Source organism: Ursus arctos, unplaced genomic scaffold (assembly GCF_023065955.2).
Source record: "Ursus arctos isolate Adak ecotype North America unplaced genomic scaffold, UrsArc2.0 scaffold_10, whole genome shotgun sequence".
NCBI classification, from domain to species: Eukaryota; Metazoa; Chordata; class Mammalia; order Carnivora; family Ursidae; genus Ursus; species Ursus arctos.
In genome coordinates, this window is record NW_026622764.1 from 53954414 (window position 1) to 53979402 (window position 24989).

The following is a 24989-nucleotide window of genomic DNA, read 5'->3' on the forward strand; positions in this document are numbered from 1 at the left end:
AGGTGTGGGCGGAGGTACTCAAATTCTCAATGACGGATCAGTGACAAATAGAGGGAGAATATCATGATTGTTTCTGGGAGGAAATGGGTACCTTCCCTCTCACCAAAACACACACAGGCAATATTTTACCCACAAATCAAGAAATTTGCAGATCCCCTGAAATCTACCAATAAATCTCAGGTTAGGAGCCCCTGATCTAGAAAGTTATGAAATTGAGACACAAAAGACAGGGAGAGGGACTTAAGCCATAGGATCGTTTGGTTTTGTTGCATCATCTGTCCTACACGTATGCATCCTCTTGTATAACTAAATAGGGAACAATCCTTAAGAAATGTAAGTAATCCCCTACATCCAATAGGCCTTGTAAGTTTTACTTGGGAAAAAAAAAAAGAAAGAAAATCCATATTCAGAGAAAAACTGTTTTCCATACACGTGATTACTATATTACTTCTACCTACAGTAACAAAGCTTCCGAGAACATTTTTGTTCACTGCTGTATCACCAGCTTTTAGAACAATGCTTACCCTATACCCAATAACTGAATAAAATGAATTCGCATATTTTTACCTTAGCACATAACATCCTAATAACCAAAATATTCTGAATACAAGCCCACTATAACATCTAAATTAATTTTAAAGGGCAATTTTCTCCAAAATGAATTTAGCCTTTAATTACATACCCCACCAATCTGAAAGCATCACGATGATTCTTAATACAGTATTTGGTTTTAGAATTATTAAGTTCTCCTTCAAAGTAATGGGGATATATTAAAATAAGAGATCCACCTCAAAAAAAAAAAAGGGGGGGGGCGCCTGGGTGGCACAGCGGTTAAGCATCTGCCTTCGGCTCAGGGCGTGATCCCGGCGTTCTGGGATCGAGCCCCACATCAGGCCCCTCCGCTGGGAGCCTGCTTCTTCCTCTCCCACTCCCCCTGCTTGTGTTCCCTTTCTCGCTGGCTGTCTCTATCTCTGTCAAATAAATAAATAAAATCTTTAAAAAAAAAAAAAAAAAAAAACCCTGGAAATCAAATTAACTCCTCCTAAATCAAAATGTCCCTTTTCAACCATGTCAAATATGGCTTTAGAACTCCAGTCAGTTACCCATGCATTCTCCAGTACTCTTAGTTCTGCTGCTTCAATTTGTTAGAGAAACAAAATAAACCAAGGTCAGATTTTTCTATATACTAAGTAACAGGTAAGTCCTAGGCATACCAATGTTGTTCCTGGTGGAGGCAGCTAGGAAGAAACACTGCAAAATGAAGAAATCAACCTAAACAATACCCAGTTCTTCCTAATACAAAACATGTAACTATTTTAATGGTGAAGTATCCACAGACATATGTTAAAAATCACCTCTCAGAAATTTCTGGGTTAAAATAACAAATTGAAAATACCAAGAATCATTAAAGAGTAAAGACTCCTTAAAATGTAAATCAGTAAGAACATTTAACATAATTTATATCTGATTTACATGTCATTTTCAAAAACATACCTACTAGATTGAATAAAATACAGAATATATTTTAGGAAAATATGTTTGAGAATTGTGGGTGCTCCACTTAACCATTCCGTTATTGCTCCAATAAGGCACAATGTTGCTAGGTCCTAGCAACGGTTCACAGAATCATCCTGGTTCTTCTAAGTCAAGTCACCAGAGGGGGAGAGAAAAAAAATGATTCATCTAAGTAAGAAAAGATCTCTTACCAAGACAAAGAAAGGACTAAGCTTATCATCAGAATCTATTTTTCAGACGAAGACTGGGTTTTGTTGAACTTTTAATTATAAAGCTATGTTAACTGCTTACTAGGTAAGTAATTAACCTCAATAATATTACAAATACCAGTTCACAAGGCTTTCCAGATAAAGTGGCAGGTAACACTTCTTTCAATCTAATAACATGTTATTACTTAATAACATGAACAGAAATGGTATCTTGTGAGTATAGAAGAGACTGCCATGAGCTATCCCATACCCATTCTCTCCTTGCTTTTTAGTAAAACCAGTTTTATTTGGGTCAGTTACCTGCTCAGCTAAAGGATTACATTTCTTTCTTTCCTCCTTTTTCTTTCTTTCTTCTTTCTTTCTTTCTTTCTTTCTTTCTTTCTTTCTTTCTTTCTTTCTTTCTTTCTTTTTTTAAAGGATTACATTTCTAAGACACGCTCATAGCTAGATGTAGCCATGTGACTAACTTCTAGCCAATAGACCTAACAGGAAATAGTGCTTGGGACTTCCAGGAAAATTAAGGCTTTCTTCTCTTCATAATTTTTCTGCTGCCTGGAATATGGATGGAATGTCTTAAGTCATCAGTCTTCATATTAAACCATGGGATAACCCTTAAAAAGGAAGCATGGGGCGCCTGGGTGGCTCAGTCGGTTAAGCGTCTGTCTTTGGCTCAGGTCATGATCCAAGGATCCTGGGATCTGTGTCTGGCTCTCGGCTCAGTGGGGAATCTGCTTCTCCCTCTCCCTCTGCTGGTCCCTCTGCTTGTGCACATGCACTATCCCCAGGTCCCCTCACTTTCCTCTCTCAAACAAAAATATAAAATCTTTAAAAATAAAACAAAAGAAAAGAAAAAGGAAGCATGCACAAGGCAGATAGACAGTACTTGGATCACCAATGACTGTGGAATGAACAGTGTATAGGTCCTGGACTGTCTCCCTCCGAGCTTCTTTATATGAGAGAATAAACCCCAATTTATGTTTTTTTAAACTTTGATGAACATTAGAATCACCCAATGAGCTTTTAAAACTATGGACACCAAGGCTGCTCCTCATATTAATTAAATAAGAATACCTGGGGACTGAAATCAGGTATTAATACCTTTTGAAGATTCCCAGGCATATTCCAAGGTGCAGCAAAGTCTGGAAACTATTGCTTTATGTACTTAAGCCCCCCACATTGAGACCTTATTACTAACAGCTGATTCTAAATCTGATACTGCATAAGTATCAGAAATAAAAGAACATCTTTATGGCTACATTCTATTACCTATGTAGTTTAAGTGAAAACCTGCAAATGGAAAGACACTTTTTTAAATATCACTACACTGTAATTTATCATTAAAGTAGGAAGACAGAGTATATTTATTAAGTACTTGCTTAGTTTTTAAAGCATTATCTCATTTAATCCTCACCTCAACCCTGTGAGGCAGTATCATGCATATTTTATAGTTGAAGAAATAGAGGTTCAGAGAAAACAAAGAACGTATTCAGGGTCTTACATCATGTAATTGGCAGAGCCAAGATACAAGTTCCTATTTGTATAACTTCAAGGCTTGTGCCTTTTCCAATACACTGTAACTCCACAAGAAAAGACTGAGAGACCTCTATACATTTTCTTTACATTTTTTCTTGAGGAAATACTAATTTCATTAAAGGATAAATCTGAAAACTAATTTTAAAAAATGAATAGGGAAAAAGCATTCCTATTAAATCTGTAAGCATTTCATAAATCTTATGAACCACAAAAATATTACCTTCAAGTTAATTTTTTTAAAAAAATTTTGCTCTTAAGTAGCACTAAATAAATGAATTTTAAAAATCAAGAATTTATAATTTCTCAGTTTTGAAAATAGATCTTAATAAGTACTATTGTTAGAACAGAGGAAAAATTGGCTATGACAAAGAATTTATTAAAATACATAGAATCTAAATTAGTTAATGCAGTGACTTAACTCTAAATTTTGAAACACTATTAATTTTAAAAGGAAAAGATTTTCAGAAGGGTCTCAGCTCTTTCAATGGCTGGCTCTTTTATATAATTCCATTTATACCAACAAGTTAATGTTGATTAGCTGACAGAAAAACAATAAGGAAACAGAGGATATGAACAACACTACAGATCAACTGGATCTGACAGACATATAAAGAACAATCCACCCAACTGTAGTAGAATATGCATCCTTCTCAAGTGCACACGGAATATTCTCCAGGACAGACCACGTTTCAGGCCATGAAACAAGTCTTAACAAATTCAAGAAGACTGAAATCATACAAAGTATCTTTTCTGATCACAATGGAGAAAAACAGAAATCAATTTGCTCAAGTGAAAAACATGCAAACAGAAAGACATTTTTAAATATTATTATACTGCGAATTTATTATTAAAGTAGGAAAATAAAGAATATACTTGAGTACTTTATTTTTTAAGCATTATGCCATTTATTTTTTTTTTTTTTTTTTTTTTTTTTTTGTTTTTTTTTTTTTTTTTTTTTTGTTTTTTTTTAATTAATAATGATTTTTTATTATATTATGTTAGTCACCATACAGTACATCCCCGGTTTTCGATGTAAGGCTCGATGATTCATTAGTTGTGTATAACACCCAGTGCACCATGCAATATGTGCCCTCCTTACTACCCATCACCGGTCTATCCCATTCCCCCACCCCCCTCCCCTCTGTAGCCCTCAGTTTGTTTCTCATAGTCCATAGTCTTTCATGTTTCATTCCCCCTTCTGATTACCCCCCCTTCCTTTATCCCTTTCTTCCCCTACTGATCATTCTAGTTCTTATGTTCCATAGATGAGAGAAATCATATGATAGTTGTCTTTCTCTGCTTGACTTATTTCACTAAGCATTATCTCCTCCAGTGCCGTCCATGTTGTAGCAAATGTTGAGAACTCATTCTTTCTGATTGCTGAGTAATATTCCATTGTATATATGGACCACAACTTCTTAATCCAGTCATCTGTTGCAGGGCATCTCGGCTCCTTCCACGATTTAGCTATTGTGGACATTGCTGCTATGAACATTGGGGTGCATATGGCCCTTCTCTTCACTACGTCTGTATCTTTGGGGTAAACACCCAGTAGCGCAATGGCTGGATCATAGGGTAGCTCAATTTTTAACTTTTTAAGGGACCTCCACACGGTTTTCCAGAGTGGCTGTACCAACTTGCATTCCCACCAACAATGTAGGAGGGATCCCCTTTCTCCACATCCTCTCCAACAATTGTTGTTTCTTGCCTTGTCTATTTTTGCCATTCTAACTGGCGTAAGGTGGTATCTCAGTGTGGTTTTGATTTGAATTTCCTTGATGGCTAATGATTTTGAACATTTTTTCATGTGTCTGTTAGCCATTTGTATGTCTTCATTGGAAAAGTGTCTGTTCATATCTTCTGCCCATTTTTTGATTTGTTTATTTGTTTCTCGTGTATTGAGTTTGAGAAGTTCTTTGTAGATTTTGGATACCAGTCCTTTATCTGTAGTGTCATTTGCAAATATATTCTCCCATTCCGTGGGCTGCCTCTTAGTTTTTCTGACTGTTTCCTTGGATGTGCAGAAACTTTTAATCTTGATGAAGTCCCATAAATTCATTTTATCTTTTGTTTCTCTTGCCTTTGGGGATGTGTCATGAAAAAGGTTGCTTTGGCTGATGTCGTAGAGGTTGCTGCCTATGTTCTCCTCTAGAATTTTGATGGATTCCTGTCTCACATCGAGGTCTTTCATCCATTTGGAGTTTATTTTTGTGTATGGTGTGAGATAGTGGTCAAGTTTCATTCTTTTGCATGTAGCTGTCCAATTTTCCCAGCACCATTTATTGAAGAGACTGTCTTTTTCCCACCAGATGTTTTTTCCTGCTTTATCAAATATTAGTTGCCCAAAGAGCTGAGGGTCCATTTCTGGGCTCTCTATTCTGTTCCATTGGTCTATGTGTCTGTTTTTGTGCCAGTACCATGCTGTCTTTGTGATCACAGCTTTGTAGTACAGCTCGAAGTCCGGCATTGTGATACCCCCAGCTTTGTTTTTCCTTTTCAACAGTTCCTTGGAGATTCGGGGTCTTTTCTGGTTCCATACAAATTTAAGGACTATTTGTTCCAGTTCTTTGAAAAACGTTCTCGGTATTTTGATCGGGATAGCATTGAAAGTGTAGATTGCTCTGGGTAGCATGGACATTTTAACTATGTTAATTCTTCCGATCCATGAGCATGGAATATCTTTCCATCTTTTTATGTCTTCCTCAATGTCTTTTAAGAGTGATTTATAGTTTCTAGAATAAAGGTCCTTTACGTCTCTGGTTAAGTTAATTCCAAGGTAACGTATGGTTTTTGGTGCTATTGTAAATGGGATGGATTCCCTGATTTCTCTTTCTTCGTTCTCGTTATTCGTGTACAGAAATGCAACTGATTTCTGAGCATTGATTTTGTATCCCGCCACGTTACTGAATTGCTCTATAACTTCTAATAGTTTGGGAGTGGCTTCTTTTGGGTTTTCCATATAGAGTATCATGTCGTCTGCGAAGAGAGACATTTTGACTTCTTCTTTGCCGATTTGAATACCTTTGATCCCTTTTTGTTGTCTGATTGCTGTTGCAAGGACTTCTAGTACTATGTTGAATAATAGTGGCGAGAGTGGGCATCCTTGTCGTGTTCCTGATCTTAAGGGAAAGGCTTCCAGCTTTTCCCCATTGAGAATAATATTTGCAGTAGGCTTTTCATAGATGGCTTTTATGAGATTGAGAAATGTACCTTCTATTCCTACACTCTGAAGGGTTTTAATCAGGAAAGGATGCTGTATTTTGTCAAATGCTTTTTCGGCATCGATTGAGAGGATCATATGGTTCTTGAGTCTTTTCTTGTTGATATGATGTATCACGCTGATTGATTTGCGAATATTGAACCACGCTTGCATCCCAGGTATGAATCCCACTTGATCGTGGTGGATAATCCTTTTAATGAACTGTTGGATTCTATTAGCAAGTATCTTGTTGAGGATTTTGGCGTCCATATTCATTAGGGAAATCGGTCTGTAATTCTCCTTTTTGAGGGGGTCTTTGCCTGGTTTGGGGATCAAGGTAATATTGGCCTCATAGAATGAGTTTGGTAGCTTTCCTTCTGTTTCTATTTTTTGAAATAGCTTTAGGAGAATAGGTATTATTTCTTCTTTGAATGTTTGGTAGAATTCCCCAGGAAAACCGTCCGGGCCTGGAGTTTTGTTATTTGGAAGGTTGTTTATCACTGACTCAATTTCTTCATAATTAATTGGCCTGTTTAAGAAACCAATTTCTTCCTTTTTCAATCTTGGTAGTTTATAGGTTTCCAGGAAGGATTCCATCTCTTCCAGATTGCTTAGTTTATTGGCATATAGCTGTTGATAAAAATTTCTAATAATCCTTCCAATTTCAGTGGTGTTCGTCGTGACCTCTCCTTTTTCATTCATAATTTTAATAATCTGGGTCCTTTCTCTTTTCTTTTGGATAAGTCTTGCCAGTGGTCTGTCAATTTTATTGATTCTCTCCAAGAACCAGCTTCTAGTCCTGTTGATCTGCTCTACTGTACTTCTGGTTTCTGCTTGATTGATTTCAGCTCTAATTTTGGTCAACTGCTTCCTCGTGCGTGGATTAGGCCTGTCCCTCTGTTGCTGTTCCAGCTTCTTGAGGTGAGAATATAAAAACTGCATTTTAGATTTTTCTATTCTTTTGAGTGAGGCTTGGATGGCTATGTATTTCCCCCTTAGGACTGCCTTTGCAGTATCCCATAGGTTTTGGACTGTTGTATTTTCATTCTCATTGGTCTCCATAAATTGTTTAATTTGATTTTTGATTTCCTGGTTTATCGAGTCATTCCTGAGCAGGATGGTTCTTAGTCTCCAAGTGTTTGAGTTTCTTCCAAATTTTTCCTTGTGGTTGAGTTCCAATTTCAGAGCGTTGTGGTCTGAGAATATGCAGGGGATAATTTCAATCTTTTGGTATCGGCTGAGACCTGTTTTGTGTCCCAGAACATGGTCTATTCTTGAAAATGTTCCATGGGCATTAGAATAGAATGAGTATTCTTTGGTTCTGGGGTGTAGTGTTCTATATATATCTAAGAGGTCCAACTCGTCGAGTGTGGCATTCAAAGCCTTTGATTCTTTGCTTAGTTTTTGCCAGGGTGTTCTGTCTATTTCTGAGAGTGGAGTGTTGAGGTCCCCTACTATTAATGTATTTTTATCTATATGTCTCTTTATTCTGGTTAAGAGTTGGCTTGTGTATCTTGCTGCTCCCCTGTTGGGGGCATATATATTTATAATTGTCATATCCACTTGTTGAATACTTCCTTTAAGAATAATATAGTGCCCTTCTGCATCTCTAACTATAGTCTGTAGTTTAAAATCCAATTTATCTGATATGAGAATTGCTACCCCAGCTTTCTTTTGAGGTCCATTTGCGTGAAAGATGGTACTCCATCCCCTTACTCTCAGTCTGAATGCATCTTTGGGTTCGAAATGAGTCTCTTGAAGACAGCAAATGGATGGGTCATTTCTTTTTATCCAATCTGCAACCCTGTGGCGTTTGAAACCAGAATTCAAACCATTAATGTTCAGGCTGAGTACTGAGAGATATGCTTTTAATTCTGCCATGTTGTCAGTAAAGTCTTTGTTTGTATTGGCTGTGACTTTCTGTTTTGTATCACTCTTGGGGCCTTTTTACTTTTATAGAACCCCCCGTAATACCTCCTGTAGGGCTGGTTTCGTGGTTACGAAATTGGCTAGTGACTGTCGATTCTGAAATGTCTTTATTTCTCCATCAATTCTGAATGACAGCCTTGCTGGATAAAGGATCCTTGGCTGCATGTTTTTCTCTGAAAGAGCTTTAAAAATGCTCCCCCAACCCTTTCTCTCATTCCAGGTCTGTGTAGACAGGTCTGATGTAATTCTGATGCCTTTGCCTTGGTACGTGAGAAATTTCTTTGCCCTGGCCGCTTTCAATACTGTTTCTTTGGATCTCATATTTGCGAATTGCACTATGACGTGACGTGGTGTAGGTCTGTCATGGTTGAGCTTGGGAGGGGTCCTCTCTGCCTCTTGGACACGAATTTTTGTTTCCCTTGCTAGATTAGGGAAGTTTTCAGCTACAATTTGTTCAAATATCTCTTCTAGACCTCTGTTTTTCTCCACCCCCTCAGGGATGCCGATGATTCTAACATTGGATCGTTTCGTTGAGTCAGTAATCTCCCGTAGCCAACATTCGTGGGCGTGGATTTTTTTAAGACCATCTTCTAATTTTATTTTTTCCTCTATTAACCCATCCTCCAATTCACTAACCCTTTCCTCCGCTTCCGTGACCCTGGCCGTCAGAGCCTCTAGTTTTGCCTGCATTTGGCTCATAGAATTTTTAATTTCTGTCAAATTCGCTCTCATTTCCGCCCTTAGGGATTGTATATTCTCAGTAATATTTTCCTGAATACTTTTTTCAAGTCTACTCATTATCTTGACCATTGTTACTCTGAATTCCATTTCTGATAATTTGGTTACATCCATATCCGTTACTTCTGTGGCAGAGGCCCCTGACTCACTGTCTTTTCTTTGCTGGGGGGGGCTTCTCCTTCTTGTCATTCTGATGAAGAGAGGTTGCGGGGTTTCCAGAGCCCAAAATTATTGACTGGGTCCCAGGCCGTGCCTCTTGTTTTATAGGGATCTTAGAGATGTGGGCTTCTTCTTTAAAGATTTTATTTATTTACTTATCTGAGAGAGGGAGACAGACAGTCAGCAAGAACGAAACAGAAGCAGGGGAGTGAGAGAGGAAGAAGCAGGCTCCCAGCGGAGGAGCCCGATGAGGGACTCCTTTCCGGAACGCCGGGATCACGCCCTAAGCCGAAGACAGGCGCTCAATGACGGCGCCACCCAGGCGCCTCCGGTTGTGGGCTTCTTGATTTTTCAGCCTGCCTTCTGTGTTCTGGGGGAGGGGCCTGCCGCGCCGATACTCAGGCAACCCTGTTTGGTTAGAGTCTCCGTGTCCCCTGCGAGGGAGGATGGGGATGGGCACTCTCTGAGCCGATATTTCCAGGCTTTTGTTCTCTGGCGGCTTTCCCTGGCGGCCGGCTATGCCTCTTCTGAGGGTCAGAGCAGCAGAGGCTGCATTGTCGCAGAACAGAGGGATTGCGGCCCGTTCTCCACTGATGTTCCGGCCACTTTAACTCTGTTACTGTTGGTGCTGCTCAACCCTGCGGCGTCCCGGGATGTGCGCACCAACTCGGCGACCCTGCCCTCACTTCCAGGGCCGGCGCGTCTCTGTCCTTTGTGTTTCTAATGCCGCCAGCCACCGGCCGCCCAGTCTCTGTCCTTTGTGTTTCTAATGCCGCCAGCCACCGGCCCGCGCGTCTCTGTCCTTTGTGTTTCTAATGCCGCCCCGCGCGCTCCCAGGTCTCCCGGTCTCAGTCTATGCCCGGTGAGCACACCTCGATTCCGGAGTTTCGTGAGAAGCCTGGTGGCGCGCGCACCCGGTTCAGGGTCTCAGTTTGCTGTTTCTCGGGTGCCGACCGCGAGTCCGCCCGCTCCCCCGTGCAGGTGGCCCGCCAGCCGCCAGCCGCCAGCCGCCCCGCGCGCGCTCCGGGAGTTCCCGGTCTCAGTCTGGATCCCGTGAGCACACCGGGATTCCGGTGTTCCGGGAGATGCCTGGTGGCGCGCGCGCGTTCACGGCTCACCGGTCTCAGTCCGCTCTCTCGCGGGTGCCCTCTGTGTGTCCCCCGCTCCCCCGTGCAGGTGGCTGCCGCTTCCCGGCGCCCAAACGCGGCGGCTCCCTCCCCCTTCCGTTTATCTTCCGATATCCGTGCACGGTTTACAGCTCCCCTCTTCGTACCTCAATACTCAGCGCTGGAGATGTTCATTTGTAGAGATCCAGATGCATCATCCTGCGTCTCAGGCTGATTCCGTGGTTATTTAGGCTGGTCTGGTACCTATCCAGCTCGACTCAGGGGACCGGCTGAAAAAGGGGTCCCCTACTCCTCCGCCATCTTAACTCCCTCCTCAGCATTATGCCATTTAATCCTCAAATATATGGAAATTAAACAACACACTCTTAATGAGTCAAAGAAGACGTCACAAGGAAAATTAGAAAATACCTCGAAACAAATGAAAATGAAAACATACAAAACTTATGAGATGCAGCGAAAGCAGTGCTAAAAATAATTTTATAGTTATAAATGTGTACATTAAAAATAAGAAAGATCTCAAATCAACAACCTAATTTGACACCTCAAAAAACAGCAAAAAGAACAAACAAAATCCAAAGCTAGTAGAAGGAAATAATAAAGATTAGAGCAGAGATCAAAACAGAGAACAGAAAACCAACAGAAATAATCAGCCAAACTAAGTTGGATTTTTGAAAAGATCAACAAAAGAGACAAATCCTTAGCTAGATGAAAAAAAAAAAGAAGATTCAAATAACTAAAATCAGGAAAGTGGGGTCAATACAACTGATACCACAGAAATAAAAAGGATTATAAGAGAATACTATGAAAAACTGTATATCAACAAACTGAATAACCTAGAAATAATGGATAAATTCCTAGGCACACAACCTACCTAGACTGACTCATTTAAGAAACAGTAAATCTGAACAGACCAATAATGAGTAAGGAGATTAAATTAGTAATCTAAAATTTCCCAAAAAAGAAAACCTTAGGATCACATGGTTTCACTGATGAATTCTATCAAACATTTAAAGGAATTAACACTAATCCTCTGGAATTCTTCCAAAAATACTAAGGAGGAGAGAATACTTCCGAGTTTATCCTATGAGGCCCTGATACCAAAGCCAGACAAAAACACTGCAAGAAAACTAGACAAATATTCCTGATGAACACTAATGTAAAAATTCTCAACAAAGTACAAGCAGATCAAATTGAACAACACATTAAAAGGATTACACACCATGACAAAGTGGGATTAATTCCTGGAATGCAAGAATGGTTCAAGAATTAAGAAAGTCACATGATCATCTCAATGAATGCAGAAAAACATTTGACAAAATTTAACACTTTTTCACGGTAAAAACACTCAATAAACTAAGAATAGAAAGACGCTATCTCAACATAACAGAGCAACTTATGAAAAGTCCACAGCAAACATCATACTCCATGGTGAAAGACTGAAAACTTCTAAGATCAGGAACAATGTGAGGATGCCTGCTTTCATCTCTTCTCTTCAACATGGTATTAAAGCTCTAGCCAGAGCAAACAGGCAAGAAAAAGAAATGAAAAGCATTCAAATTGCAAAGGAAGAAGTAAAACTATCTCCATTCAAAGATGGCAGGATCTTATATACAGAAAACTCTGCAGGTCACATGCATGCATGTGTGCACGGGGGCTATCAGAATAAATTCAGCCAAATTGCAGGACACAAAATCAACACACAAAAATTAGTTGTTTCTATATGCGAACAATGAACAACCTGAAAAAGAAATTATGAAAACAATTCCAGTTACAGTGGCATAAAAAAAGAACATAACACTTAGGAATAAACCTAACCAAGGAGTTCAAAAACTTGTACACTGAAAACTACAAAACATCACTGGAAGAAATTAAAGAAAACACAAATAAGTGGAAAGACATTCCACGCTCATGGATTAGAAGACTTAATACTGTTAAGATGTCCGTACCATTAAAAGTGACCTACAGATTTGACACAATTGCGATTGAAATCCCATGGCATTTTTTGCAGAAATACAAAAATTCATTCAAAAATTGATACAGAATTCCAAGGGACATGTAAATAAGCCAAACTAATTTTCATATAGAAGAATGAAGTGAGAGAACTCACACTTCCTCATTTCAAAATGTATTAGAAAGCTAAGTAATCAAAACAGTGTGGTACTGGCATAAAGACAAACAGACCAGTGGAGTACTATAGAGGGTCCAGAAATAAATGCTTGCACAACTGGCCATATGATCTTCAACAAGGGTGCCAAGACCACACTCAATGGGGAAAAGACAGTCTTTTCTAAAACAGTGCTGGGAAAACTGGTTATCTACAGGCAAAAAAATGAAGTTGGACCCTTATCTTACACCATGTACAAAAACTAACTGCACAGGGATTAAAAATCTAAGTGTAAGATCTAAAACTGTAAAATTCCCACACAAAAAAAGCACAGGGGAAAATCTTTATAACACTGGAGATGGCAATGATATTTTGGAAATGACACCAAAAGTACAGGCAACAATAACAAAGATAAGACAAATGGTATCACAACAAACCGAAAACCTTTTGTGCATCAAGGACATTATCAACAGAGTAAATGAAAAGGCAACCTATGAAAAGGGAGAAAATACAAATCAGGTATCGGATTTGGGGATGATATCCAGAATATATAACAGATTCCTAAAACTCAGGAACAAAATCAAGTAATTCAATTAAAAGTTGGGTAGAGAATTAAATAGACATTTTTCCAAAGATAATATACAAATGGCCAACAAACATATGAAAAGATGCTCAACATCACCAATCATCAGTGAAACACCAAATCAAAACCATAATGAGATATCACGTCACACCAATTAGGATGACTACTGTCCAAAAAAAACCAAAGTAACAAGTGTTGGTGAGGATGTGCAGAAATTGAAACCCTTGTAGACTGTTGGTGGGATTGTAAAACGAGGCAACTGGTATGGAAAACAGTAAGAAATTTCCTCAAAACTTAAAAACAAAACTATCATATGATCCAGCAATTCCACTTCTGAGTATACATCCAAAAGTATCAAAAGAAGAGTCTTGAAGAGATATTTACACATCTATGCTTATCACAGCACTATTCGTAATAGCCAAGAAGTGGAAGTAACCCATATGTCCAACAGGGGAATGGATACAGAGACAGTGGAATATCATTCAGCTTTAAAAAACAAGTCAATCCTGTCACATGCTACAACATGGATGAATCCTGAAGACATTATCCAAAGTGAAATAAACCAGTCACAAAAAAACAAAATGGTTCTATTTATTTGAGGTATCTAAAAGTAGTCAAATTCATAGAAAGTAGAATGGTGGTTAGTAGAGGCTGGGGATATTCAGATGTATTTCAGATATGCAAGATGAAAAAGTTCTGGAGATCTGTTTCATGACAATATGAATATACTTAACATTACTAAACTGTACACTTAAAAACAATTAAGATAAAAAATTTCATTATTTTATGATGTTTAAGGTAATGTTTACTGAATCATCCCTAACTCAACACGGGAATTACTAAATACACATACACAGAGTTTTAAAATACTAAAAAATCTACTACAGTAATGTCTAAAAAAGCTTCTGAAAAGTGAGTATTTTAGATTCTACAAAAGGTTAAAAACATACAATCCTACTTACCTTGGCTTGTCTCTTTTTTCCCTTTGTCTTTCAAAATCTCGTCCTCTGTCTTTTCCATCTCTTGGTTTTTCTTCTATTCTGTCTTTTACTTTGTACTTCTCTTTATATTTTTTCCCCAGAACAATATCTTCCTGTATAGGAGGGGGAGGACTAGGAGTTCGAGGTCCTTTCTTTTTACTCTGGTTGCCTTTTGAATTCCTGAAGGTAATACAAAGCTATCATTAGAGGTCCAAATACTTTTGGAAGGTCAAATGGGTATTTTTTCCATTTTAACAAAGCACATTTAAAAAATGGTAGCATTCCTCACCTTTTGCTATTTTATTAATTAGTAATCAATATCCAGGAAAAAACAGACACAAATGAGCAAATAATTAATTTCACTTGTCACATATAATTTTAAAGGGTAGGTTTCTGAGAAAAATAGCAGTGGAGTAGGAAGAGATTCTTTCAGAAAAAGAATAACAAGACAATTGCATGAACTGAATTTGTTTAAGCTTATATAGAAAAGTAGATGAAGAAAATAAAAATCATGTATAATTCCACTACCCAAGGATAACCCTTGTTAACAACTTGGATATATGCCCCCAGTTTTTCTATGTCTCTTCTCCCTCCCCCAATACTATTATGTTTTATAAAAGTCTATGTACTAAACACAGCATGGGTATCTTTTCTATGACAAAAAAAAAACACATGTAGATAATTATTTTTATACACTGTATAATATTTCATCGAAGAGATACGCTCCATAACTTCTTTAAACAGTTTCAGATTGGTAAATTTTTTAGGTGGCCTCCATTTTTATGATAAAGAATGCAAAATTACATCATCTAAAAATGAAATCCTAAACACTGCTAGTAAACATTCATGTAAATCTTTGAGTCTTGTTTAAGAAATCTTTCTCAATACTAAGATTACAAAAACACCCTCCAAAATTGGGAATTTTACCTTTCACATTTAATCTACCTAGAAGTGATTACTGGGTGTAGAGTATCCTCTTTAATTTGACACTTTAAATAATTTTATCCAAATGGTATAACTTTGATCTCTTATATATCCAAAATTGTCTGTCTTTACCTCATATCTGCACAGTCACTTGACTGATACAGCATCTTGGTGTTACTATCTTTTTCCCTCAGAGCTCTACAAATGTTGTTATAATATTTTATAACATTTAGTGTTGCAGATGAAAAATACAAAGAGAGTCCATTTCTTTTCCCCCATGCATGTTACCCAGTTTTTCAGCTGGGATGATTGTAAGACATTCTTCCTTGGAAATTAAACAATGCACACCAAGATATATCTAGATTTTTTTTTTTTTTAAACCTTCTCTAGAACTCAGTAAGCCATTTCAATCCAAAACCTTAAGCCTTTCAGTTCAATTTTTAAAAAAATTTTTTTCATCAATTCTCCAAATGGCCGAAGTCTCTCTGGTTAGCTTTATTATAGTTACTGCATCTACTGATCTCTCCACCATGTCTTATTTTTCTATTATTTCCATCTCTCCTTTTGCTTTCCAGTGTCCCAAATATGTCTTCAAATTCACTAAGCACTCATTCTACTTGTTCCAAATTTGGCAATCTCATTATTCTGCTCTTTTCAGTTTCTTAAAAATTGTTTTTCTCCCAAAATATTTTTGTTCACAGATTGCTTTAATTTTTCTGTCAACTGGTCTCATGTCAAAACAATTAGTCTCTCAAATTGTACTAAAATTATGAATTTATTATTTAAATCTGTTGTTTTCTCCAACACTGTTTAGTCTGGTGCTGAGTTTTGAAGCAGCTCTCTCTTTTCCTATATCTGGTTCACCAGCTACTCATTTCACTATTAGTTTTTATAAATGATGACCTAAGTCTATATCCTAGAACTTACGTCCTATAACCTTGAGGTCTCTAATCCCATGATTCCTTAGCTATGAAAAGGTAATGGACAGCACCTTCCTCAAAACTGCTGGTAAAATTTAAAAAAGATAAAAAAAATCAACGGACCAGTGGGCATTCAGAAAATTTAACTCTCTTAGTCCTTATCCCTATTTCTTATTATCATAGATAGGATTAGCTACGTTGCAAGTCAGAAATTTACTAAAATATAATCAAACCTATTTTTCACCTTTGTCTTCTGCTACGAACCATACTAGCCACATCTCTCATTACATATTTATGAGATAACACAAACTTTTAATGTATCTAACAGATAAGTGACAAATGCCTACATTTCTGAATATTTTCCACTTAAAAGACAAAAACAGTTACTATCTATCAAAAAATTATTTTAAAGATAAAATAACAGAGGAATTCTTGATACAAACTGTACTTTCACATTACTTTCTATGACAGAGACTAGTTAGGTATTTACTAAATTTTGTCTTTGGCACACTGTTGAACCATAATGTCCAGACTTTTTTAAAATCAGGTATGGCCAAGTGACCAAGTTCTGGCCACAAAACGTGAGTAGAGGTCATATACACCAGTTCCAGGCCTAACTAAGAAAAGACTCTCATACTCCAGGCAATTGTAAACTGTTCATCCAAATAAGAGCAATACTCCAATTAATTTTTTTCTTTGCACATTCCATTTTCTGGTGCCCCCAAAACCCAAGTGGAGCCATGTCACAAGGAGCCTGTTACTGAATCTCTGTGTATAACAGAGCAACGTACCAATCAGAAACACCCATTTTGATTTTACTTCAGTGAGAAATAAACTTCTGTAGAGTTAAACTTACATTTTGGGATTAAGCTATTACAACAACCAGGATTACACCAATATGCTCACTGAGGTACAGAATATCTTCACATTATCTTCAAATATATATGTAGTTGGAAATCACAATTATGTTACAATATAGGGTTTTAAAGTACCTTCCAACTACAGAGGTCAAAACTCGTTTTGCACATTCTGAAGTCATCAAGATCTTTCAATATTTTTTTAAGTCAACTGATCATTCTTTGGTGGCACAGAGTCTACTTCCTATTTGTGACACCGAGCTCAATTATCTACTTCTACCATTTTTAGATCCTTTCCTTCTCTCTCCTCAAAGTACTTCCTTTGAACAGCTTTTGACCTACTTTGTACATCTTTGTACAAAGAGCTATAAAGAAAAATTTACTTAATAAAAACTAAGAAGCAATGTAGATGGACAGAACAGATAATACATTTGGTGATGTATCTAAGCCACACTGTATCTCACATATTAGCCTAAAGCTTGCTACCAGGATAGATCTCACAATGAACATCAAAGAAAACTGCCAGCTTTCAGGGAGAAGTAGGAGTTTCAATGTGTCTGTAATTACGCTGCCTACTCAATAAGATAACAATGTAAGACCAAGGAGTCTACTGACCTGATTGTCACCTCAGGTGACTTACTGGCATTGCTACAACACCCTACTGAATTTTAACTGAAATTCTAATCCTTACTTTTTGTTTAATATGCCTTCAAACAGCTTACAGTAGATTCAGCAATGAAACCAGGAGTTGATGATCTGACACACACTACACAATGTAAACTGCAGGGCCAAAGAAATGCTATACTCAATTCAATGTTTTCTTTGTGCCTCTAATGTACTGTTTTCCAGGCCCTTCCACTTTAATTATTAAATTAATGGTGCATCTTGAAGTCAGTAACATCTTAGAATACAAGAAATATAGTAGTTAAATTAAGGTGAGTAATTATTCCTGCTAAATACTAAGAGAATAAATGAGTTACTATTAAAGCAGTAAAAGACTATATGAAAAAGAACAAGATGAAACTAACCCTTCATCTAAACAGTTAACAAAACTTTCTACAAAGACATTAAATTTCAAAGATTTTATAAATAGGAAGGATAAGAAAACAAAAGAAGGATATTTCTGGTATGCTGGTTTTTTGTTATTGTTTTTTTGTTTTTCCTGGAAATGGATGGAACTGAGGGATAGTTATTTAATTGTTCAGCCAAGAGGATAAAGAACAAGAATAAATGGAGTGGACTGCATCCTCTATAGTTCACTTCTTCCATATTTCTTTGCAACCTTTACTCAATCCCAGGAGCAAAGGAGAGGATCAAGTTAACTTTACAGAATGTCTTATAACAATGCAAAGCTCTATGCAAAGTAGGTGCAGTGGGGAGAAAAAACAATGAACCATCAAGATCCCAATCTTCAAGGAACTTAAATTTAATAGAGTTCTAATAAATGTATGCCACAGATAAAATATAATGCAAACAGTAATTAATATTAAGCGGGAGGTATAAATAAAATCTGATATACAAAAGGAATAGAAATTATGCTCAATAAAGAGAAATGGAAAAACTTAATGGAAAGACAGAATTTGAGCTAGACACTGAAGAACTAAAGGTGGAAGAGGGTAGGAGGACAACTGGACAAAAGTATTAACAAGACTGAAAAGATCAAGGTATAAATATAATTTAAAGAATCTAAATTTTAGGGCACCAGGGTGGCTCTGTCAGTTAAGCCTCTGACTTCAGCTCAGGTTATGATTTCAGGGTCCTGGGACTGAGCCTCTCATGGATTGAGCCCTGAATCCGGCTCCCTGCTCAGTGGGGAGTCTCCTTATCTCTCTCCCTCTGCTCCTCCCCCCACTCATACATGCATGCACATGCACGCTCACTCTCTCTTATTAATAAATAAAATCTTTAAAAAAGTAGAACCTGAATTCTATTCAACAGAATGGAAATCCATTGAGTTTTTCAATGGCCTAGTAAATTAATTGGAATTGTTCTCTCAAGATTTCTCTCACATCTGTAAAATGAATGGGTTGGGGTTGCTGAATAAATGTTTATGTGTGTAGGGGAATGGACATTGGATAAAATAAATACACTTAGTAGGATATAATAATCTAGGTAGAAGATACTTGGAGTCTGAAACAGGGTTAAAGCCTCTAGAAACTAAAAGGAAGAAGACAGATATAAGTTTCCTTATGGGTTCAGACAGAGTTTGCCAACTGGTCACATGTTGGGAAGAGGTTAGTTTACGTTTTTTCTTGAAGAAAATTAGTATATGTGCTTTAATTAAAACAAAATTTAAATTGTACAGAGTGACATTAAGTGGGAAAGTGTCTTCTGGTCTTATTCTTAGTCCCTCAGTGTAATCATATTTTCCCATTTCTATTTTTATTTCCTCAACTGGCTACTGGAATAATTCTAATATTTCGTACTGCTATGTATAGGCTATAAAGAATCTAATCTCATAACCACATGCACAGGGAGACAAGAACGTTCACTGTGTATAACTTGTAATAACAAAAAACTGAAAATAACTTGAATGTTCAACAGAAAAGTAAATATAAGTACCCAAATGAAAAAAAGGCTACATACATCAATGTAAATATAAAAAATGTTAAGTAAAAAAGAAAGTTGCAGAAGCAAAGCTTTAATAAAGTATTAAGATTAAATAGATACAAATAATACATATGAAAGTATAAACACACATGCGCAAGTATCAAAAACAACAAATTCAAGAAGGAAGGACAGGATATATATGTATTATGTTCTATTCCTAAAAAAATAAAAAGCTCTGAAGTATATGTAGGTGGGACACAGATACCTGTTTTATTGTTCTGTATAGTTTTCTTTTAAATTGAAACTTTTTATGCCTTTTTTTAGAAGAAAAATTTATGTTAAATAGTGAACGTATTATAAGTACCCTTCTGTAATCTACTAATTCTTTTGAGTATCAGTTCAGAAAAAACTATTTCATCCTGGCATTATTTACCATCCTACTGACCTCTGCTGGTCCAATAAGGGTGAGGATACTGCAGCTGTCTTCCTGTCTTTCTTGCTTGCTGAAGATGAGGACTTAGGGCTTGATTTTCGCTTTGGAGATTTGCTTGATTTTCTTAGAGAAGGTGATGGAGATAATTTTGATCTAATCACTTCTGGTGAAACCTTTTAAAAGAATTCAGTAAGTCAATTCAGAAACTCCTTCAATCATGGCTGTTATAATCAGACAACAAGGTAGGTGTTTCTAAAACATACCAAACCTCAGATGAAATACTAAGCTCTATTACAGATATCATGTATTAATCTGACTCCTAAACACATGCTTTTAACCAATATAATTAACCACCCTAACATAACACTACTATCAATTAAGCAGATTAAAACTATAAAACTTCAAAATTTCCTCAGAAAAATCACAAATTATATTCAAAAAGTTATATGTCCACTCTTTAGAAAATAAACAAGTATTCTAGAAATAGCTTAGGCCTAAAAAAGAAGACATACTAGATTCAAATCCTATTTAACATTAGCTGGTGACTCTACGCAACACAACCTCAGTTTTTCACCTGTCCAAAAGCAAAAACATTTCATATTTATCCAAGAGTAATGTGAAGATTAAATGACTGACATATATGTAGTTGATATACAATAATTTAATCAATGTTATCAATATCCTAATACAATTTAAGATAGAGCAAGCAGCTAATGAAGTCTCTGATCAATAGCCACACTGATGCTAATTATTAACATGTATTTCAGTAAATACCATACCTCCTTTTTAATAATAATTTCTTCCCTCTTGTCCATGTTTTCTTGTTCTAGCTTCATTAATTCCCTCTGTATCTTCTGACGCTTCATTTCCAATGACAACTCATGAACATAATCATAATTAATATCTCCATTGTCAGAATCTTTAAAATAAAAATTACATTACTTGTCAGAAACTATCAATTACCTATACCAAAAATTAGAGAATTTTTTTCCACTAATTTTTTATACAAATTAAAATGGTAGATTCTTTCATTAGAATAACACACTTCTCAAAGATAAAAGAAATATATTCTGTTTCTATAAAAGATTAAAATCAATATGGTTGATTTCTTAATGAAAAGCCAAACATTTTTAAGATTCTAGGGTTTTCTGAAAGTGGTTTTGAGTTGCCTGGGGGTTGGGATTTTGGTTAGGAGATGGGATTTTTAAAAGATACAATTAAAAACTCACATGTAAATTATAAATATTAAAGATACCAAAACCTTCACTACTTCATCCTCAATACGATGTGATTTCATTATTTCCTTAACTTTCTTAAGGATTCATTAGTATGAAATGAAGGTTACATGAGGTGTCCTACATTGCTTCCATATTCTTTTTTTTTATCAGTGACACACTGATTTGTATCTAAAACTAAAGTTTGGTAATTTTAATACTAATGTGTACATGAGCTAATGTCTGAAGGAGCTGTAGCATTTCCATCGTAAGTGGTTTGTACTAGTTCCTTAGATCAGAACTGCCCAGCTCCTCAACGGATCTGATACCATGCCTTTATTTCCATTTACCTTTTCCAATGAAAAAAATGTGATGGCTGGTTAAAGGAAAAAAAAAAAAAAGGAAGAAAGAAAGAGTGGTGTGCAGAGCTATTTCACCGCAATAAGCAGAAGTTTTCAGTGGCTACTGGCACTGCCACCCAACCTCTCACCCTCAGTTGCTATAATGCCAAGACGCCCAGAGGAAGGAATTTCAGTGACTCCTATCCTAACACATGACAATGCTGGTTTGACTGCTTAGGAACTGAAGTGCCTTCTCAAATCATACTTTAAGCACTGAAGATCACCATTCCTTACCCCGGGGGAAAGAAAGAAAATGAAGAACTAAAAAACAACAAAGATAGGTAGTCCTACTTGACTGTTTAAAGCACAAGAAAATGAACATCACTGTCGTGCACAGACAGACCAAACACATTATAATGCCAACTATCCATTTATATGCTTGGGAACTGAGAGGATAGCTATATAGCCTTTAACTGTGTAACTAAATTGATTACTCATTTAATATCAGAAGATGATGACAATTTTTCCGCAAATATGTAAGATAGACTAAATCACATTTTTCAGTCAGAAAGCAATCACTAAATATTTAAGGACATAAAGCTCTTACTAGATAAAATGATTAGATATATTGTATTTTTTTTAAAGATTTTATTTATTTGAGAGCACACAGCAGGAGGGAGGGGCAGAAGGAGAGGGAGAAGCAGAATCCCTGCTGAGAAGGGAGCCTGACAGTGGGCTCTATCCTAGGACCCTAAGATCATAACCTGAGCCGAAGGCAGACACTTAATCAACTGAGCCATCCAGGTGCCAGAGGATTTAATTAAATAAATAATGGCTATCTTCAGTATTATTATGTATTCTGATACCTTATATCAGTGAATAATAGGATTCAAAGATTCAGTTTGATGATATTCTTAAATTATTAACAGATAAAAATTCCGTAACTAAATACTAAATATGTATAAAACAAAGGGAAGAATTAATTGCAAAGAATGATTTACAGCATTTTTAAAGTATTATCAATAATGTCTTGCGCCCCTCTAAAAAGTGCTACCTGGAAATATTACCAATACAGAACACACGTAAAAAATGAGAAGCTGGGTTTCAGTCCTTCAGTCCCCAACTAAACCACAAGGGGGTAAGTCTTGAACAGTTAAAATCAATGCATTATAACTATTATATTTTGCTTAGAGGAAAAGCTTTCAAGTCCTCACTCAGACACTACTTATTCTTATTGTATGGCTATCTATCATAAACAAAAGGAAGTTTTCCTCGCCTATAAGAGATGAGTTACAAAATAGGCATGATGCAACTGATAGTCTCCTGATAAAAAAAGAAAAATGAGAAGGTACAAACATAAAATGGAACTCAAAACAGAAGTAAGTCTGAAACCATTTAATAAATTTAGAAGATGTCTTTCATACCTTATAGCTTGAGGTTATCATTAAAATTGCCTAATAAAAACTGACTCATATAGATGATCAGTCTAAGTCATTAGAAAAGTATTAAATATAATCAGAATGGCATATTTTATAAGGCAGATATTTTTAAGAACATATATAATAGAAAAATACATACAATACATAAGGTTGACATTCTTTTTTTTTTTTAAAGATTTCATTTATGTATTAGAGAGCGAGCGAGCACAAGCAGGGAGAGCAGCAGGCAGAGGGAGAGGGAGAAGCAGATCCCCCCACGGAGCAGGGAGTCCAATGTGGCGCTGGATCCCAGGACCCTGGGATCATGACCTGAGCTGAAGGCAGACGCTTAAACCGACTGAGCCACCCAGGCGCCCCAACATTCTATATATAGAGTTCATACTGATTCAAAGGAGAATGAGCAAGGACACAAACAGGCAATTCACAAAAAGAAAAAAATGCAAATGACTGATAAATACAGCTTTTTCATGTATTAAAGAGTTATTTTTTCTAATTATAATATTAGGTATTAGCAAAGGTATGTTCTCTGAAGGTAACAATGTAAACTAGCACATCTATCTTGGAAAGTAATTTGGCAACATGGGTAAAAGCCTTAAGAATATTCATATCCTTTAATATAGCAATTTTACTTCCAATAATCCATTTTATGCAAATAATCACAGATATATAAAAAGTATATGTATATGGATTAAAGACTTTATTTATTTAAATATTTCCTTTTGTCTTTAACATACACATTCTCACTATTAAAAGTCTTAAGTCTTATGGCTCTTGGATGGCTCAGATGTTAAGGCGTCTGCCTTTGGCTCAGGTCATGAACTCCAGGTCCTGGGATCGAGCCCCATGTCAGGCTCCCAGCTCAGCAGGCAGTCTGCTTCCCTCTCCCTCTTCCCCTGCTTGTGCTCTCTCTGTCTCTCAAATGAATAAATAAAATATAAATAAATAGTCTTCTTTCTTAAGTACACAAGGTAAAATGTGAAATTCCCTTACACTCCTCCCACTGCCATCCTTACTCCAGTGGTAACACTGTTCCTCGTGTAGTGTTGTATGCATAAAAATAAACCTTTATATTCACACTCTTTAAAATAATGGGACCAAAACTACACACACTGACCTATAGAAATAACTTTCCAGGGGCGCCTGGGTGGCTCAGCTGGTTAAGCAGCCAACTCTTGATTTCAGCTCAGGTCATGATCTCAGGGTCCAGGGATAGAGCCCACGTCGGGCTCCAGGCTCAGTGCAGAGTTGCTTGAGATTCTCTCTCTCCCTCTGCCCCTCCCACCACTTGCACTCACTCTCTCTCTAAAATAAATTCTTTAAAAAAAGAAATACCTTTCCATGTCATGCATAAAGATCAACCATTTTCATTTTAACATCTATAATGCATTTCATGATACGAACGTATTGTAATTTATTTAACCAGTTTCCTTCTGACACACGTTCAGTTTGTTTTCAATGTTTTGCTCTATAAACAAGACTTCAGTGAACATTCTGACAGCTTCACTGATTCACAAGTGCAAGTTATTTCTTTAGGCTGGATTTCTTAAACTAGATTTGCTGGATCAAAGATAAGCGTAATTTTATTTTAATATTGCCAAACTGCATTCCAAAATAGCTTTACCAATGGAAACTCCCACTTCATAATATTAGTATTTTTCATTTTTATCAATCTGATGGGTGAAAAATGCTACCTTTTTATATTCATTGGCTTTCTTCTGTATTGAGCCTGAGCATTTATTGACCACTTCTATTTCCTCTATGAATTACCTATTTTTGTTTTTTGCCCATTTTTCAACTGGACTATCTTTTTCTTATATTTGCGGAAGTTGGTTATATGTTTATATAGTGTTTTTCCCATATGTTTACACGTTACACATGCCAAATATTTTCTTATGGTGATCCTTTAATTATTAAATTACGTTATATGGAAAATTAAATCTTTATGTACTCAAATAAGGCCTCTGGGTTTTATGCCTTACTTCAGAAGAATGTATCCACCTCTAAGATTACCAAACTATGTTCATATATTTTCTCTTCTCCTCCAAAGATACTTTTGTGTTTTATGTCACTGCACTAGTCCCTATGATAAATAAATAAGAGGAAGTTTAAGTAACCAAATAAAAAACACAGACTTGGGGGTGAGGGGTTGGAAATATAGGAAGCAACCAGATAATGAAAAGTTTTGTACAATAAGAATTTGTACTTGATCCTGAAGGAAATGGGAAATCCAAATTT

At 36.6% G+C, this 24989-nt stretch overlaps 1 protein-coding gene across 13 annotated transcripts in view; it reads right to left on the bottom strand.

The window, feature by feature from the left end:
- The window catches only part of ZC3H13 (zinc finger CCCH-type containing 13), a 104109-nt gene that overhangs the window by 48630 nt on the left and 30490 nt on the right, over positions 1-24989 (bottom strand). For all 13 annotated transcript variants that reach the window (XM_048215593.2, XM_048215590.2, XM_048215586.2 and 10 more), the window contains 3 exons: positions 20540-20679; positions 19773-19933; positions 14059-14256 (listed from right to left, as the gene is read on the bottom strand). In XM_048215593.2, the coding sequence (XP_048071550.1) occupies positions 14059-14256; positions 19773-19933; positions 20540-20679 (499 nt within the window). The remainder of the gene's footprint in view (positions 1-14058; positions 14257-19772; positions 19934-20539; positions 20680-24989) is intronic.